The sequence below is a fragment of the Myotis daubentonii genome, chromosome 15 (genome assembly GCF_963259705.1).
Source record: "Myotis daubentonii chromosome 15, mMyoDau2.1, whole genome shotgun sequence".
Lineage (NCBI taxonomy): Eukaryota > Metazoa > Chordata > Mammalia > Chiroptera > Vespertilionidae > Myotis > Myotis daubentonii.
The window spans coordinates 1,540,671-1,558,758 of record NC_081854.1 but is presented as its reverse complement, the minus strand read 5'-3'; the positions used below and the strand labels follow the sequence as shown (position 1 = coordinate 1,558,758).

At 46.5% G+C, this 18,088-nt stretch overlaps 1 protein-coding gene across 2 annotated transcripts; it reads right to left on the bottom strand.

Moving 5' to 3' along the window:
• Positions 1–1,643: 1,643 nt before the first annotated feature.
• On the bottom strand, positions 1,644–16,673 carry ZNF583 (zinc finger protein 583). 2 transcript variants are annotated; one of them, XM_059664994.1, is made up of 5 exons: positions 16,458–16,673; positions 15,370–15,469; positions 10,320–10,446; positions 9,941–10,036; positions 1,644–7,841 (listed from the first exon to the last, which is right to left on the bottom strand). In XM_059664994.1, exons 1-5 carry the CDS (start codon positions 16,646–16,648, stop codon positions 6,364–6,366), a joined length of 1,992 nt encoding a protein of 663 aa, XP_059520977.1. In that variant the 5' UTR covers positions 16,649–16,673; the 3' UTR covers positions 1,644–6,363. The 2 variants fall into 2 exon arrangements, with proteins under 2 accessions (XP_059520977.1, XP_059520978.1); XM_059664995.1 differs by lacking the exons at positions 15,370–15,469; positions 16,458–16,673 and having other exon boundaries at positions 10,320–10,458.
• Positions 16,674–18,088: the final 1,415 nt, after the last annotated feature.

Below are 18,088 nucleotides of genomic sequence, written 5' to 3'. Positions count from 1 at the left end.
CCGGTTTGGCACAGTGGATAGAGCGTCGGCCTGTGGACTGAAAGGTCCCAGGTCCGATTCCGGTCAAGGGCATGTACCTGGGTTGCGGGCACATCCCCGGTGGGAGATGTGCAGGAGGCAGCTGATCGATGTTTCTCTCCCATGGATGTTTCTAACTATCTCTCTCCCTTCCTCTCTGTAAAAAAATCAATAAAATATATTTAAAAAGAGCGCCAGGGAGATTCGCTTTCTCTCTGCCAGGTCAGGACACAGAAAGAAAGACCAGCGTCTACAGCCAGGAAGCATTCCACCATGCTGGCTCCCTGCTCCAGGACTCAGCCTCCTGAACTCTGAGGAATGAGTTTCTTTTGGTTGAAGCCACCCAGTCTGTGGTATTTTGTTATAGCACCTTGAACAGACTAACACTTGGGGAAAACCCTGGATTTCTGTACCAGGCTCCTCCTGGGAACTGTTCACCATAATGGCTTTGTCTCCTCCTAGCTTGTGCGGCATACCTAAGACAGAGTCAGGGTTCTTTCTTGTAAATTGGTCATATACAGTTGGATGCTTCTCTGTGCATCTTCCCTCTGCAAAAGCTGGGGGGGTTTTTGGTTGTTTTTTTTTTTTTTTTAATGTTTTATTGATTTCACAGAGAGGAAGGGAGAGGGAGATAGAAACATCGACAAGAGAGAAACATTTGCCCTGGCCGCTTTAGCTCAATGGATAGAGCGTCGGCCTGCGAACTGAAAGGTCCCAGGTTCGATTCCAATCAAGGACACATGCCCGGGTTGGGGCTCGATCCCCAGTGGGGGACTTGTGGGAGGCAGCCAGTCCATGATTTTCTCTCATCATGGATGTTTCTATCTCTCCCTCTTCCTCTCTGAAATCAATAAAAATATATTTTTAAAAAAGAGAGAGAAACATCTGTCGGCTCCCTCCTGCACACCCCCTGCTGGGGATTGAGCCTAAAAGCCAGCCATGTGCCCCGACCTGGAAGCGAAACAGTGAATTCCTGGAGCATGGGACAATGCTCAACCAACTGAGCCAGGCCGGCCAGGCTGCAAAAGCTATTTTTGAAAACACCCACATATTGTTACCTTTGTGGAATGTGTGAGCAGATGGGGTAGGTCACTGTAACTTCGATCACAACTGACAGAAAACTACATTTGTGAAGGATGATTTTTTAAAATTTAAACTTGTCACATCAGTTCTGTAAAATAAGCATAAAATATCTCCAAGATCGCTCTCGCTAGGTGGCTCAGATGGTTGGAGCGTCATCCCATATACCAGTGGTTCTCAACCTGTGGGTGCGACCCCTTTGGGGGTCGAATGACCCTTTCACAGGGGTCGCCTAAGACCATCAGAAAACACATATATAATTACATATTGTTTTTGTGATTAATCACTATGCTTTAATTATGTTCAGTCTGTAACAATGAAATTGGGGGTCACCACAACATGAGGAACTGTATTAAAGGGTCGTGGCATTAGGAAGGTTCAGAACCACTGACATATACCAAGAAGGTGCGGGTTCAATCCCCAGTCAGGGCACTTACGGGAGGCAAATGATGGATGTTTCTCACATTGATGTTTTTCTCTGTCCCTTCCTCTCTCTCAAATCAACAAACCTAGCCTTGGGTGAAGATAAAAAAAATCTCGCAAGATCAATTTTTATTATCTTTATTATTCCATTTTTATGCTAACTCGGGTGTTTATTGTTCATTTTCTGAAGTGTTAGGGTGGAAATTGAAGTCGCTGATGTGAGAGTTTTATACCTTAGCAATTAGTGCTATATTTCCTTTTCAGTACAGTGTTAAACCTTTTGATATTCTGTGGTTTTTCATTCAAATACTTTCTATTTTCCCATTCTGGTATCTCTTGACCGATGGGTTGCTAAAAATTGGGCTATTTAGGTCCAAATATTTGGGGATTTTCCAGTTATGTTTGTTATTGATTGCTAATTTAATCTGTTCTGGTCACTAAAACATTTTGTAGGACTTGAACCCTTTTAAATTTGAGACATTTTAAAATCTACCATATGGTCTGCCTTGGTCAGTGTGCTTTGTGCATTTGAAGAGATTGTATATTCTGTCCTTGGGTGGAATAGTTTCAAAGTGCCCATTAAGTCAAGTTCGCACGTCGTGTTGTCTAGGTTTTCAGCATCCTTGCTGACTTTCTGTCTCCTTGTCCTGTTGAGAGATGCATGTCAAAGTCTCGTCATTGTGGATTTGTCTATTTCTCCTTAGAACGCCATCAGTCCTTTCCGCAACTTCAGGTGATTTCCACGCACACACGTCCTGTTCAGGATTCTAGCTAAAAACTAGAGTTCTTACTCGGGTAACGATGCTGCAGGAGTCGGGGTTGTTTTTCCTCTAAGTGCCTGGCACTTTATCCTGTGAACTCCAACCACCTCAGCCTCTTCGTCTCCCAGCTCCATCGCCTCCACTCAGAGACCACACACAAAGCCTTGGAAATAACGCATGTGGTTCCCTGGGGGAATCATAGTCCCGTATTCCCCTCACTCATTTCCCATTTCCCATGGGCCTGTTTCGTTGCCCAGTGACCAGTCTCATCAACACCAAGGTTTTATAGATTTTAGTATTTCAGGTGGGAAGGTAAACTATTCCCTCCAATTCCATCTTCACCGGAAGTGCAGATCTCATAGAGCATTTAGCGAGGGCAGGGACCACTGTGGGTCTAGGGTTTATATTTTTTTAAAAAGTGTTGCGATTAACATTCTTCTACATACACTTTTGTAAGGTTTTACCAATATTTTTGGAGGATAAATTGGTAGATCACAAGATAGACGAATTTTAACAGATATTGCCAACTTGCCTTTGCTCTTCAGACGAGGATCTAGAATGAAGGCCTCTTAGAGGAATTTTAAGCACCTTCATCCCACCATGTTGGGTTATATTAGTCTAGTTTTTCAGAGTTCCTTCTGCCTACGTTTTCTCCATTGTGCTGCTCTTATCAGAGGGTAGAGTTCGCCAAAGATCCTGGCATGTTCTTTAGTGTGGCCCTAACTGCTGATTCTGTATTCTCCTTTTCATAATGTGTGATATGAGGTGGTATCACTTCCTATTTCAATGATGCTGGCATGTTTATTTTTATTTAATTTGGCTCCCCCCCCCCCCTTATTTTTTTTTTAGTAGAGGAAATTGGGTAAGACGGACTCTACCAGTAATCCATAGAGCCTCTGCAAGGCTAGAATTTTAATTTTGGAATGAGTAGAGTTCTATCTGGTCTAGCTATTCTTCCTGACCCTCTCTTTTCTGCTTGTTTGGTGCCTTTGCCATTGTTGGGAGATACACTGTGTGCTATTTGTTAACTGCAAAAGAAATTCGTGGTTTGGCCCAGGAAAATTCTGGTATCGACAAGTTGCCGTTCACAAGAAGTTCTGTAATTCATTTTTCTTCACTCGGCACATAGAGCATCTCCTTTCATTTGCTTTGGCAGTGTAAATAATTCACTGGCTTAACTTGTATTTCTTCTGATCCTACTGAGATTCAGTACTTACCACATGTTCATCAGTCACCTGTTGCCTCTTCATACCCTTTGCCCATGGCGGGAGGAAGTGCCATTTTCTAAGTGATTGTAGGAGCACTTGTGTGTTAAGAATATGAATTTCATGGGTTAATGATTCCCTCTAATTCTGTTTAAGCCTTTTGTTTATACTGTCTTTGACTCTATACCTAATAAAGTTCTTACACAATCAAACCTAGAATCTTTGTGTGTGTGGCTTCTGGATCTCATGTCACTTAGGAAGATTGTTCTCGCTCTATAAAGTATGTTCCCGTGTCCTTTAATCACTGTTTCACATTTGGATAAAAAATAAAAATAAAAAAAAAAGAGGGGATAAAAGAATGAGGGGATCGTTTTGTGCAAAGCAGTCAATTTGACCAAAACTGTTAAGCCACTGGCATGAAATATCACCTTTATTATGTATATCTTTATATGTATATCTGTTTGAATGTATCTGTGTATGTTCACAGAGACAATCTTTCAAGCCTTAAGAAATTCTTATTGGGATTTCGTTAGGTACAAGGAATCTGTGGGTGAATTTGGGCCTACTAACATCAGTGTAACACCGAGTCTTCCCCTGCAGAAGGATAAATGTCTGCTCAAGCCTTCTTTCACCCTCTATTAAATTGTTTGCGGGTAGTTTTTATCGCGCGCTAACAGGTGGCACGGGCCATTTTTGCTAATTTTTTGCGCAAATGGCAACGTTGAGTAAAATTACGATAACTTTAGTTTATGTATTTATGCGTTCCCCGCATTCTACCGCTAGTCTATAAAAAACGTATCCAGCGTCTATAAAATACGTGTCCCGCGCTCTACCACCAGGCAGCGTAAAACGTATAAATACGTTTCCTGCATACAATGTGTTAACTTTCATCATTTTCTTTGTACCTGTATTCATGTGAGTGGGTTAATGCATTGACTGTATTCTCGAAGAGAACATAATATGAAATATAAAACAAGTCAAAGATAAGGGAACAGGGAATGGTTTGAACTGTGGTGAGCTGGAAAACACATGCCCACCTAAAGGTATTCAGATTCCTTTTTAGTTTAATGCATACCATCCCTGGCTGAGTAGCTCGTAGCTCAGTTGGTTAGAGTATAGTCCTGATACACCAAGGTTATGGGTTCTAACCCTGGTCAGGACACATACAATAATTACCTAATGAATGCATAAATAAGTGGGACAACAAATCAATGTTTCTCTTTTAAAAAATCTATAAATTAAAAAAAAATACTTGATGCATACCAAATCAAACATGTTTGTAGGCAGCCAGTTTATGAGTATCGACCTATATAGTGTTGGTTTCTTTCCCCCTCCAGTCTTAGAATTACAGCTTAGAAGCTCAACTTTTTCTATTTTAAATGGCATAGGTGTAAAACAATGCATCCTCCTGGAATTAGGAGCAGGGGTCAAACTTAACCTTTATTTTTCAAGTTTTCTTTTAACTATCTTTTTGCCTTTGTTTAAATGGAAATGAAGACTGCATCTCAGTAAGTAAATTCTACTAATCACAAATTGGTTTTTAAAATCTGACTGCTTAGAATTAATATGTAATGAAGTTAATTTTTCTTACCAACAAAGTCATATATTCCTAGATAGCCATGCTGAAATAGCAGCCACTATCTTACTCTCTATTATCATGTACTTGAACATCAATCCTACTGTATTAGATACCCAGGTCACCCACCCACCTTTAGAACAATGACCACTGTTCCTAATCAATAATCTCTACAACCTGAGACAGCTGCTGCATTTGCTCTTTCTCAGCTAATCATTGTTAAGATGGTCATGTTTTCTTTGAATACCACAGTATCTTTTTATTTTACAGTTTATTGAAAGACTACTTTATGCTAGGCTATCTGCCGGGCCATTTACATGCATTATCTCATTTAATGTTCGCATTAATATTTTTGTTGTTAATTCTCACCCAAGGATATTTTTTTCCATTGAGTTTTAGAGAGAGTAAAAGGAGAGAGAAACATAAATGTGAGAGAGACACTGATTGGTTGCCTCCTGCACATGCTCCAATTGAGGCTAGGGATCAAGCCTGCAACTGAGGTACATGCCCTTGACCGGAATTGAACCCACAACCTTTCACTCTGCAGCCCAATGCTCTAACCATTGAGCAAGCCGGCCTAGGACCCATTAACTTCCGAGGTAGTACCATTATTATTTCTATAATATAAAACTGAAGCCCTAACCGGTTTGGCTCAGTGTACAGACCATCGGCCTAAGGACTGAAAGGACCCAGGTTCAATTCCAGTCAAGGGCATGTACCTTGGATGCATGCACATCTTCAGTGGGAGGTGTGGAGGCGGCAGCTGATCAATGATTCTCTCTCATCGATGTTTCTGACTCTGTCCCTCTCCCTTCCTCTCTGTAAAAAATCAATGAAATATATATTTTTTTAAAAACTGAAGCTTACAAATGACAAAATGTTTCTCCAAGATTAGAGGGCTAAAAAAGGGAAGAGCAAGGATTAGAACCAAGATCTATTTGATGCGGGCATGAGTTCTTAATTCTGGATAAGTCTTCAGAGAATGAGATGGATATTGGCATGAGATGGGGCTTTGTAAGGTAGGCTGGAACGAGGTATTGGGGGAAGTTCTCTTAGGCTATTTTGAGGACTGTGTGCTTTAACCTAAGAACTATAGTATGCCAGGAGGGGTTTTAATGAGAGTGATATGATCAAACTATTTTTAATAGGTTTGTCTGCAGTGTGACAACTGACAAAGTAAGTGGTCAACACAGTAATCCAATTAGGAAGCTATTTCCATAGACCACGTCAAGTAGGTTATTGTGCACTGGATGAAGGTGATGGAGTGGAAATGATTAAAGGAGTGAGATTCAAGGCATATTTAGGAGATAAAACCTATAGCTTTTGGCAAATGGCTGGACATGGAGGGTGAGGAAGAGGAGAGACTCAAGAAAGACTCCATAGCGTGAATTCTCTTGTGATGAGCCAAGTGTGCACGCTGCCTGAACGATTTCCTGCAGTCCTTACATTCGTAGGGTCGCTCTCCAGTGTGAATTCTTTGATGCAGGGTAAGAGAGCCACTGTAGCTAAAGGCTTTCCCACACACGTTGCATTCGTAAGGTTTCTCTCCAGTATGGATCCGCTGGTGCTGGGCAAGGCCTGCATTCTGGCTAAATGTTTTCCTGCACTCCTTACACATGTAAGGTTTCTCTCCCGTGTGACTCCGCTGGTGTTGTGCCAGCGATGAACTATTGCTGAAGGCCTTCCCACATTCAATGCATTCATAAGGTTTCTCTCCAGTATGGACCCTCTGGTGCTGATCGAGGTATGCGATCTGGCTGAAGGCTTTCCTACACACCTTACACTCATACGGTTTCTCTCCAGTGTGAACTCTCTGGTGCTGAGCCAGGTGCGCATACTGGCTGAAGGTCTTCCTGCATTCCTTACACTCGTAAGGTCTCTCTCCGGTGTGAATCCTCTGATGCACGATTAGGTAACCACGATGGCTAAAGGCTTTCCCACACACATTACATACATAAGGTTTCTCCCCTGTATGAATTCGCTGATGCTGAGCAAGAAACGAACCGTTACTAAAGGCCTTTCCACACTCAATACATTCGAACGGTCTCTCTCCAGTGTGAACCCTCTGGTGTTGCGTCAGGTGTGCAATCTGGCTGAAGGCTCTCTTACACTCGTTACACTGGTAAGGTTTCTCTCCAGTGTGAACTCTCTGGTGCTGAGCGAGGTGTGCGTTCTGGCTGAAGGCTTTCCTACATTCCTTACATTCGTAGGGCTTCTCTCCGGTGTGTATTCGCTTATGTTGAGCCAGGTTTGCACTCTGGCTGAAGGTTTTCCCACATTCAACACAGGCATAGGGTTTCTCCCCGGTATGAATTCTCTGGTGAAGAGTAAGGGATGAGCTCTGGTTGAAAACTTTCTCACACTCATTACATTTCAAAAGTTTCTTTTCTACATAGACTTTCTTAGGCTTCATGTCCACAGATTTTTTGCGGTATTTTCTCTTTTGTGGCTCATGCTTATGTGTTCTTTCTTTGGTGGGAAAACCCTGTTTTATAGCAAATATTGCATCCTGGTGGAAAGTTTGCCAAGATTTAGTACATTCACTACTTTGATCTTCAGTAAGGATTTCCTTATGCGTGATGATCAGTTGACTAGGATGTACCTCCTTACTTTGCAACTTGTTGTTAAACCAGTCCCCACTTTCATAGTCTTCTATCAAACTGGGGCAATCAAGGCTGTAACTAAGATGGCTTCTTCCTGTTGTCACTACTTTGGATGATTCTTCATAAATAACTTGCTTTGATGAAAATTCACTGTTTTTAAATGCATACTCCCAATCTAAAAGATAGTAAAAAAATAGTGTGTGTTTATGCAGAAGAAAAGAACTTTTAAAACAAAAATCAGTCAATAAAATACATAAGAACTTAAGAGAGTTGATTAAAACATAAATTCTTCATATATAGTCAGTAAGGTAACTAGAAAAAATGAAATATCCCAGGAATGCAAGGTTGGTTTAATATGTGAAAATCAATGAATGATCATTACATCAGCAGATTAAAGATGAAAAATCATATGATCATTTCAATAGATGTAGAAAGAGTATTTTACTAAATTTATTTGTAAAATTTATCAGCAAACCAGGAATAGAAATGAACTTCCTAAAATTGAGAAAGGGCATCTAAGCAAACTAACATCAACTTAATGGTGAAAGACTGAATACAGTTCCCCTTAAGATTGAGAAAGTGGTACAATTCAACATTGTACAGGAGACCCAAGCTATTATAATAAATCAAGAAAAACAAGGCATAAGGATCAGACAGGAAGAAAGAAAACTGTATTGACAGATAATATGATTGTCTCTGCAGAAAATGCTCAACTACTAGATGAATCTAGCAAGGTTGTCAGATAGTTCATATAAAAATCACTTTACAGTCTTACATACTAGCTGCAAACAACTGGAAGATGGGATTTTTTAAGAATTCTATTTAAAATTATAGCACACAAAAATAAGACTCAGAAAAATGTTTTTTAAAATTTTTAAACCACTACACTGGATGACTATAAAATATTGCTAAGAGAAAGAAAACCTTAACAAATGGCTAAAGAAAACCATACTCATGAACTGGAAAACTCAATTATGTGAGGATGTCAATTCTCCCCAAATTGATGTAGATGTATCGTAATCCCAAGTGAAATCCCAGCAGGCTTTTTGAATAGATTATCTGATATCTGAAAGCTACAGATATCAAGACGGTATGGTAATGGTAAAAGGATAGATGTAGATCAATGGAACAGAACAGAGTTCAGAACTAGAATTCTGCATTTATGTTCAACTGCTTTTCAACAAGGGTACCAACAAAGCAATATAATGGAGAAAGGAAAGTCTTTACAACGAAGAGTTCTGGAATAACTGAACATCCGAAGTGGGGGAAATGAACCTCACTATTTATCTCACGCAAGAAATTAGCTCAATGGATCATTACCCAAATGTAAAAATTAAAATAGAACATTCCTAGAGGGGAAAAAATAGAAGAATATGTTGGTGACCTGGGGGTAGCAAGAATTTCTTAGAGATGGCGCAAAAGCACCAATCAAGACAAATAAATTGGACTTTATGAAAATGGAAAACTTTGAATGTTCAAAAGACAGCAGTAGAAAAACAAGAACGCCAAACCACAATTGGCATACGTATATCACAATACATACAAATGACACGGGACTTGTTCTAAGACCATCTAAAGAAAGAACTCTTACAACTCAATAAGAAGAAAAACAGCCCTAACCAGTTTGGCTCAGTGGATAGAGCATCGGCCTGCGGACTCAAGGGTCCCAGGTTCGATTCTGGTCAAGGGCATGTACCCTGGTTGCAGGCACATACCCAGTGGGGAGTGTGCAGGAGGCAGCTGATCGGTGTTTCTCTCTCATCAATGTTTCTGGCTCTCTATCCTTCTCCCTTCCTCTCTGTAAAAAATCAATAAAATATATTTAAAAAATAAAAAAGAAGAAGAAAAACAACCCACTGAAAACTGGGCAAAAAATTGAACACTTCACAAAAGATATATGAATGGCCAATACGTTCATGAAAAGATGCTCAACATTGTTAGTAAAATAATGAAAAAAGAAATGAATCAATCCTTCAACCAAAAAGAAATGAGTGGCAAAAGGGAAAGTAGAGGCATTGCTGCGTCTGGATATTTTCATGTGTTGGAACGACTTGTGCAAAACTCAAAGGCGAGGACAAGGAGACCCTGTGAGAGAATGTATACAAGGAGAGTAAGTTGGGGAGCTCATGCTAAAAGATGCTTCAATGTGTGTCCCAGGCCTGGAGCCTTTAAGGAAGCCACCCAGACAATACGCGTGGTGAGCTGGACCCTTCAGAAGGGCGGAGCTCCGTTTTCTTGCAGTGGCCTCTACCTCCCTAGTTCTCTCTCACTCACCAGAGCATGTGCCTTCTGTCCTGGCCTTCGCTGCCATCCAGGGCTCTCTTCCTTGCTCCAGAAGTGAGATCACCTCTGGCTTCGAAACTGAAACTCCTGCGTAGAAGAAATAAAGGGGAAATAAGCCAGGCTCTGAAATCAGATCAAGCCCTTGGTCCTCAGGCGGTGGGGGCACTCTAGGGAGAGTGAAGGAAGAGGGAGTGTTTTGAAAAAAGAGGAAGTTGTAGGGATTGTCTAATGAAGCTGCCAATTCTACAAAACTCAGCCTATTTTGGGGAGCAGCAGGAAGAGAAATGCAGCGACGTATATCAGAGGCTCCCCAAACATTATGTGAGGGAGCAGCCCTCTGGGGAGATTCTGAATTACAGGGAGATCTTACCCAGCGACTCCAGGTTCCTGTAGTTCTCCAACATCACCTTCCTGTACAAATTCCTCTGAGCAAGATTTAGCCATTCCCACTCCTCTTGAGAGAAATCTATAGCCACATCTCCAAATGTCACCAAATCCTGAAATGACATAAACGTATTTTTGTCCGACTGGTGTTCTTACCCTCACACGGGTGTAGCGTGAAGAGCTAAATCACTTTACTGCTGGAGAGAAATATTACAAAGAGTGAAATTTCCTGGTAGCATCTTAGGTTCTGAGCAACACATGTCAAGTAGCTGCCGGATGACTTCTCTGTGCTTAGTGTTGATGCTGCCACGCTAAGTGTACGATTTCATAGTCTCTACTGATGGAGAAAAGACTTGTCACACGCAAAAATGGGCAATAACAACACTCAGCCGTCAAGTGTAAACTAATGCGTTTTTCATACTAAATGCTAGGGCATTTCTCAATATGGAAAATCAAGATAAACTGTGGAAGTGAAGAAACGCTTCAAGGGAAAGACAGGAACATGAGTTACGCCTTCCAAGATGTATATGGTCTAAACCAGCATTTCCCCAAACTCTACAGTGGAATGTTCCAGATCTATCTATATATACATCCCATATATACACATACATATCCTATCCTATTAATGCTTATAATTTTGATTTTCTAAAATTAGATAGATAGGTAATAAAATAGTATACAAGTTTTATAGTCATTTTGCAAAAATATAACTTAAACCAACGGACGCCATCACAGAGAACAAGCAGAGGCAACAAAAGATTCCCCAACAGCGCCTGATAATCCCACTGAGTCTCAAAGACAATGGGTAACCTATCTGCTACCTCAGAGACAAAATAAGAGTAATTCTAGGCTCTGCTAGTGGACTTAGTGAAGGTTTCCAATGTGATCATGAAGTGCAAAAAAAACACCCACAGCTCTCGCTGGCGGGGCGCACACAGCTTCCCAGGAGCGAGAGAGTTTTGAATGTTACAGGACAGCTGGCTCGGCTACTGCGTGTTGAATTAAGGATCATTTTTAAATATATATATGTGTATATATATATTATTGATTTTTTACAGAGGAAGGAAGAGGGAGGGTCAGAAACATCGATGGGTGAGAAACATCGATCAGCTGCCTCTTGCACACGCCCCACTTGGTTGTGCCCGCAACCAAGGTACATGCCCCTGACCGGAATCGAACCTGGGACCCTCCAGTCCGCAGGCCGACGCTCTATCCACTGAGCCAAACCTGTTAGAGCAAGGATCTTCTTTATAACATGGGACAAGACCTGGCATGTTTCCTAAAAATTCAAAACGTACATCCTTCCTAAGAGACGCACCTGCTCCAGCCTTACCAGGGCTGGCTGCTGGTCTCAACATGCCCCTTAGGTGTGGCATGTCACAGCCATGCCCGCTCTTAGCTGGGCTGACGGACGGATGGCACTCAATGGGGCGCATCTGGACTGAGCTGGCTGGTCAGGTGCTGAAGGACCGCCACCACACAGGTCAGTACCGAGCCCTGCTGGCGCCCGTGCCAGGTCTCCCCTCAGCCCAGCAATGGATGGGGAGGCCCAACGTGGCAGCGGCCTCTGGGACCCCAGAGGAGTACGCTCTGGGGTGTTTCCGGCCTTGGTGGTTGTCAAATGCAAACCTCACTCCTGTTCTTCCCATAATGCTCCCACTGAAGATGTGTATTCCAGCACATCAGCGATTTTACACAAACATGGGGAAAAATGAGGCGATATAGGAGCCGCCGCTGCCTGGGACATGGACAGAAATGTTAAGCCGCCTATAAGGGAAACGAAAGTATGACTCCAAGCAACATACACGCACCAGCTCCCATCTCTACGACGCTTCATAACCAGGGAGATCGGGGCGTGAGGGAGGCTTTAGGAAGGGAGGGAACACAAGTCGGGTCCGAAAAGATGAATCTTGTGCTAGAGAGTGTGGGCCTGTCAACCAGCATCTCCATAAAAACCGGACTTTTGATACAGACTCTTCAAAATTTTCTGCAAAAAAAAATAACCTGTTCCTCACACGTCATTTCTTGTGTAGATGGCGGTGAGCTGAGGTAGGTTTTGCTGGATAAAATCCTTAGGAGACGTTTTTACGCTGCACATACACACGCATGGATTCCAGGTTTCAGGGGACCTACTGACACCTTTCCCCTGGCCAATGAGACCTGACTGCCTTTCAAATATTTTTACATTTATCTTGATGTGATAAAACAATTCTTGCACAATTTTGTCATCATTAAGGAAACTTAGAAAATAATATTCAGTATTTCTACCTTCAGTGAATTTTTTCCCTTTTTAAGTTCAAGAATTGGAAGTCCTCCAGCCCACACACACACACCAACTCACCGTGTCACCCATCAAAATTTACAGTTACTAGTTTTGCCGGATGGATAATATTATAAGGTATAAACATGCCGTATCTTAGCTACTAACCCTTGATAATCTTCAGTTTTTTGAACCTTCATTTTTCACTCTGATGCTGCACTGTCTCTATTTTCTTAAGATAATTTCTAGACTTTTTCTCTCCATTGAATTAGGATTTCCCAAAATTATTTAACCTCAAAAAAAAATTTTAAAGGACCCTATTGTGACCCAGCAAGAATAGGAGCTAATGAGAAACCATTCAGGCCGGGAGTCAAGTATTGGCCTGCACACAAAGAAATACCCATAGGGCAGCGGTTCTCAACCTGTGGGTCGCCACCCCTTTGGCGGTCAAAAGACCCTTTCACAGGGGTCGCCTAAGACCATCCTGCATATCAGATATTTACATGACGATTCATCACAGCAGCAACATGACAGTGATGAAGTAGCAACGAAAATAAAATGGTTGGGTCACAACATGAAGAACTGTATTTAAAGGGCCAGAAGGTTGAGAACCACTGCCATAGGGGTTCTTCAGGAAGAAGATAGAAGTGGAAGCATAAACACAGGAAGAAGTTACGAGCCCCAAGGACTGACTGTAAACCATGTGTAACATGTACTAGTCAGATATCCTGGAGTAAATCCACAGTCGGGACCTGCCTTGTTCGGGAAGTGGAATGCACTAATTATAGGCCAGTGATGGCGAACCTTTTGAGCTCGGCGTGTCAGCATTTGGGGAAAAACCCTAACTTAACTCTGGTGCCGTGTCACATATAGAAATTTTTTGATATTTGCAACCATAGTCAAACAAAGACTTATATTTTTGATATTTATTTTATATATTTAAATGCCATTTAACAAAGAAAAATCAACCCAAGAAATGAGTTCATAGGTTCGCCATCCCTGATCTAGGGGGAGCAAATGCGAAGATTCGGAGACAGGGAAGAGCCCAGGACGTCTGAGCAAGAATAAGTGGCCAGTGTGGACAGAGCGGAGATGCACACGGGCAGGATGAGGTCTGGGAGCGCTGGGGCTGGGTCACAGAGGGCCCTGCATGCCCGGATAAGGACACTGGGATCTCATTCCAGGTGGAGCGGGGGCCAGGGACAGTCTGGGAACAGGAACGAGATGAGTGCTCGGTCGTCACGGTGGGCACACGGCTCCACGGTGTCCTCCTCCCTCCACCCTCTTCACCTCCTCACGCCCCACCATCCGTGTTCCTGACCCTCAGCGCACACAACCGCTCCCTACAGCCGCACAGTCGCTAACCAGTGACGGGGACACGGGCTTTCCTCCCTGGCGCTCTCTTTCCTCGTCTGTGCAGTGAGAGATTCGGACAGGCTCGCCCTCCACTTTCTTCCTGGCTGTACCGTTTCTTGAGCCTGGATCTGTGCTGTCCAACACACCAGCTGCTCACCGCATGTCGCTATTTACATGTTGGTCAGTTAACATTGAGAGTCCAGGTCCTCAGTCACGCCAGGACAGACAAGTGCCCCGCAGCCACGGGGAGCACCTTTCCAGTCGGTCACCCCAGGAGGTGCCACTGGACAGCGCTGACTCGTGCTTCTGGCCCAGATTCCTCTTTCCAACCTCTTCTCTAGGTTTTCCCTTAGCAGTTTGCATGGTTCTATGGTTTAGATTTAACCTATACATTGTAAGGAAGAAATTTAGTTATTTTATTTTTAAATATGTTTTTATTGATTTCAGGGAGGGAGAGAGAGAAACATCCATGATGAAAGAGAATCATGGATCGGCTGCCTCCTGCACGCCTCCTACTGGGGATCAAGCCCGCAACCCGGGCATGTGCCCTTGACCGGAATCGAACCTGGGACCCTTCAGTCCGCAGGCTGACACTATCCACTGAGCCAAACTGGCTAGAACAGGAAGAAATTTTTTTTTTCTCTAAATGCATAACCCATCCTTTCTCCACTAATTTCACATTGTTACATTACACACTGAGTGGCCAGATTATGATGACCACCCCATCAGTACTTCATTGACACTTCCAAAAATACTGAATATTGAAAACTTCCTAAGAAAATACTCTCAAGGTTTTATTATTGTTATTACTAGAAGCCCGTTGCACAAAGATTTGCGCGATAGGCCCTTCCTTCCCCTGGCTGCTGGCACCGGTTTTCCTCCAGCACCCGGGACCCAGGCCATTGGTCCGGCCAGAGCGGAGAAGCCAAGTCTCTTCAGTCTTCACTCCGGCCAGCCTTCAGTCTTTGCTCCCCACCTGCGTATGCAAAGTAACCGCCATCTTTGTGGGGTTGATTTGCATACTCATCCTGATTGGCTGGTGGGCGTAGCGGAGTGACACCAATTTGCATGTCTCTCTTTTATTAGTGTAGCTTTGCACAACCACTTCATTGTCCTGATGGGGTGGTCATCATAACCTGGCCACTCGGTGTACAGTAAACAAACTATAATCACGGGCACGTGGCCTCCTGAAAGCCATAGGCGGCACTGAACTATTTCTTGGATAAAGATGAAACTGCTGAGAAAAAGGGGACGCTCACTGGGTATGGGGGACCCCCTGACACTGGATTGGAGGATAGGAGGGCCAGGTCCCTCATGGAGGGGACGCTGGTAGGCTGGTGAGTCTCAGGAGAAACCAGACTGTTAGCACACAGCCTGACAAGCAGCGCAGGCCTGGGAGGGGAGGAGAGATGCTCCTTACCTGGGACATGGCTTTCGGAGCCTGAGGACGGATGGCAGCGCTTCCCGCCCCTCCCTCAGGCTCCTCTCCGGCAGAGGCGCAGTGTCTGGGGAAGGGCGAGCTGTGGAGGGAGAAAGGGACCCTGCGTCAGGGGCCTGGACAGCCCCTCTCCCGCCCCGCCACTGCAGACGCAGATGAGGGGTACCCTGAATCAGTCCCTCCCAAGTGTACAACTCTATTCCCCTGTGCTTTATTTTTTTTAAAATAGATTTTACTGATTTTTTGCAGAGAGGAAGGGAGAGGGATAGAGAGTTAGAAACATCGATGAGAAAGAAACATCGATCAGCTGCCTCCTGCACACCTCCTACTGGGAATGTGCCCGCAACCAAGGTACATGCCCTTGACCGGAATCGAACCCGGGACCCTTCAGTCCGCAGGCCGACGCTCTATCCACTGAGCCAAACCGGCCGGAGTCCTCTCTCATTTTTAAAAAAGAGTTGTTTGCCACTAACCCCTCCGCCTTGGAAGGTAAGGCCGATCTCTCAGCGGTCAGAACCGGGTTTGGGGTCACAATGCCTCCCACACCTGTGAGCACCGCCCCTCCCTGCGGCTGGGGACCCGCCTCAACCTGCTCCCCACCAGCAGCCGGTGTGACTATCAACAGCGCACAGTAGGGCTCCCTCCCGCTCCGCTCCCTCCCCGGCGGAGGGAGGAAGAGGGGAGGTCCTTCTGCACCGGAGGCCGCGGTCCCGCAGCCGGCCCCGGGGGTGCAGCCCGAGGCCCGCCCGTGTCTCCTCCCCGCCCCCAGCCCCACCCCCGTCCTCCCCGCCCACGCCCATCGACCCTCCTGTCTCTGCCCCCCGCCCCGAGGCGGGTCCCCCTCACGCGGGTCACAGGGGCCACCGGGCCCGCTGTCACGCTCACTGTCACCCCGCCCCACGGCCACCCCCTCAGTCACACACACACACTCACTGACACACACACAGGGTCCACCTGTTCACATGGTCACACACTGACACACACAGGCGGCCTCACGCCGTCACACGCCTCGTCACAGCCTCACGGGGACCCCGGGCCCCGCTCCGTCCCCGCGCCCGCACGCCGCTCACCACCTCCTCCCCGCAGGCGGGCGCCTCCCTCCGCGCGGCGGGCCGAGGCCGGGGGCCCCGCATCTCCGCGGGCCGGGCCGGGGCGGGACCCGCGGACTCACAAAGGGGCCGCGGCGCTCGGGCGAGCAGCTGGCGCCGGCCGCAGGGACCGCTGGGAAATGGAGTCCAGGGAGGGACGCGGCGCAGTGCATCCTGGGACCGCAGGCTGGGGGCGCCTCCACATCCTCCTTTTGCAGGGTCTCGGCCCGGGACCCCACCTCCACCCCCGCCCAGCCCCGCCCACGCCGAGGCGGCTGGTCGGACTGCGCAGTCGCCCCACTCGGCGGGGCCCCCCACTTTGCTGGACTGGCCAGGGCTGTCCCCCAGGTCCCAGCCCGGAGGTCAGCCTCACGGCTGTTTCCAGGGGGCCTCTGTGACGTCACGTCTTGTCTCTGAAGGCTCTCCCACCGCCCGGCGCAGAGGCAGCGCGCCCTCCAGCCACAGGCCCAGGCCTGGTCCCCGCTCTGCCCCCCAATCCCCGGCACCGCAGGCTCCCCAAACTGTGTCGCTGGTGTCAGCGGTTTGAGGTCTGGAATATGCCTCCCGAAAGCCACTGCAGTTCTTCATTCCCCTCCTCTCGGGGATCGGCGCTGCCCAGCGTCCGCAAAGACTAGTTCCTTACACATTATTTAGTTTTTTAAAAATACGTTTTTATTGATGTCAGAGAGGAAGGGAGAGGAAAGACATAGAAACATCAATGAGAGAATCATGGATCGGCGGCCTCCTGCACACCCCGCACTGGGGATGGAGCCCACCACCCGGGCATGTGCCCTGATGGGGAATCGAACCCGTGACCTCCCGGTTCCTAGGTGGACACTCAACCCCTGAGCCAGGGCGGCTGGACCCCATTACCTGGTTTTTTGTTTAGAGCGACTTCTGTCCAATGACACCGTCCGCGCTGGAAGCGTGGACTCCCCCCCCTGGTGCTGTTTTCCCCACTGTCTTTCCCCATTCAGGGAGGGACCAGGCATCACGGGGCCGGAGCATCCAGGACCCGGGGGCACCCGGCCACAGGGAGGGACCAGGCATCACCACGGGGGCTTGACGCGCATCAAGGACCCGGGGGCACCCGGCCACAGAAAGGGATCAGAGCATCCAGGACCCGGGGACATCCGGCCACAGGGAGGGACCAGGCATCACGGGGCCGAGGCATCCAGGACCCAGGGGCACCCGGCCACAGGGAGGGACCAGGCATCACCACGGGGGCCTGACGCGCATCGAGGACCCGGGGGCACCCGGCCACAGGGAGGGACCAGGCATCACCACGGGGGCCTGACGCGCATCGAGGACCCGGAGGCACCCGGCCACAGGGAGGGACCAGGCATCACGGGGCCTGAGCGCATCCAGGACCCGGGGGCACCCGGCCACAGAAAGGGATCAGAGCATCCAGGACCCGGGGACACCCGGCCACAGGGAACACGCCGCTCGGGATGTGCGGATCCAGGGCTCCCCTCGCTTCCACGCAGACGTGAGCTGCCGGGGGCGTTAGGGGACTCGTCCGAGAAGTCACCCCGTAACAGAAAACTCCTCGACGTCTCGTGTAAAACGTTTTTGCCGATCTGGCATCCCCATGATCGACATTTATTCCAACA

Excerpts from the sequence above, each read along its gene's own strand:
- ZNF583 (XM_059664994.1), bottom strand. The coding sequence starts at position 16,648 with ATGCACTGCGCCGCGTCCCTCCCTGGACTCCATTTCCCAGCGGTCCCT. Across the intron at positions 10,447-15,369 it reads CTCCGAAAGCCATGTCCCAG|GATTTGGTGACATTTGGAGA; the intron begins GTAAGGAGCATC and ends ATGTCATTTCAG. Across the intron at positions 7,842-9,940 it reads GACAGAAGGCACATGCTCTG|ATTGGGAGTATGCATTTAAA; the intron begins GTGAGTGAGAGA and ends ACTATCTTTTAG.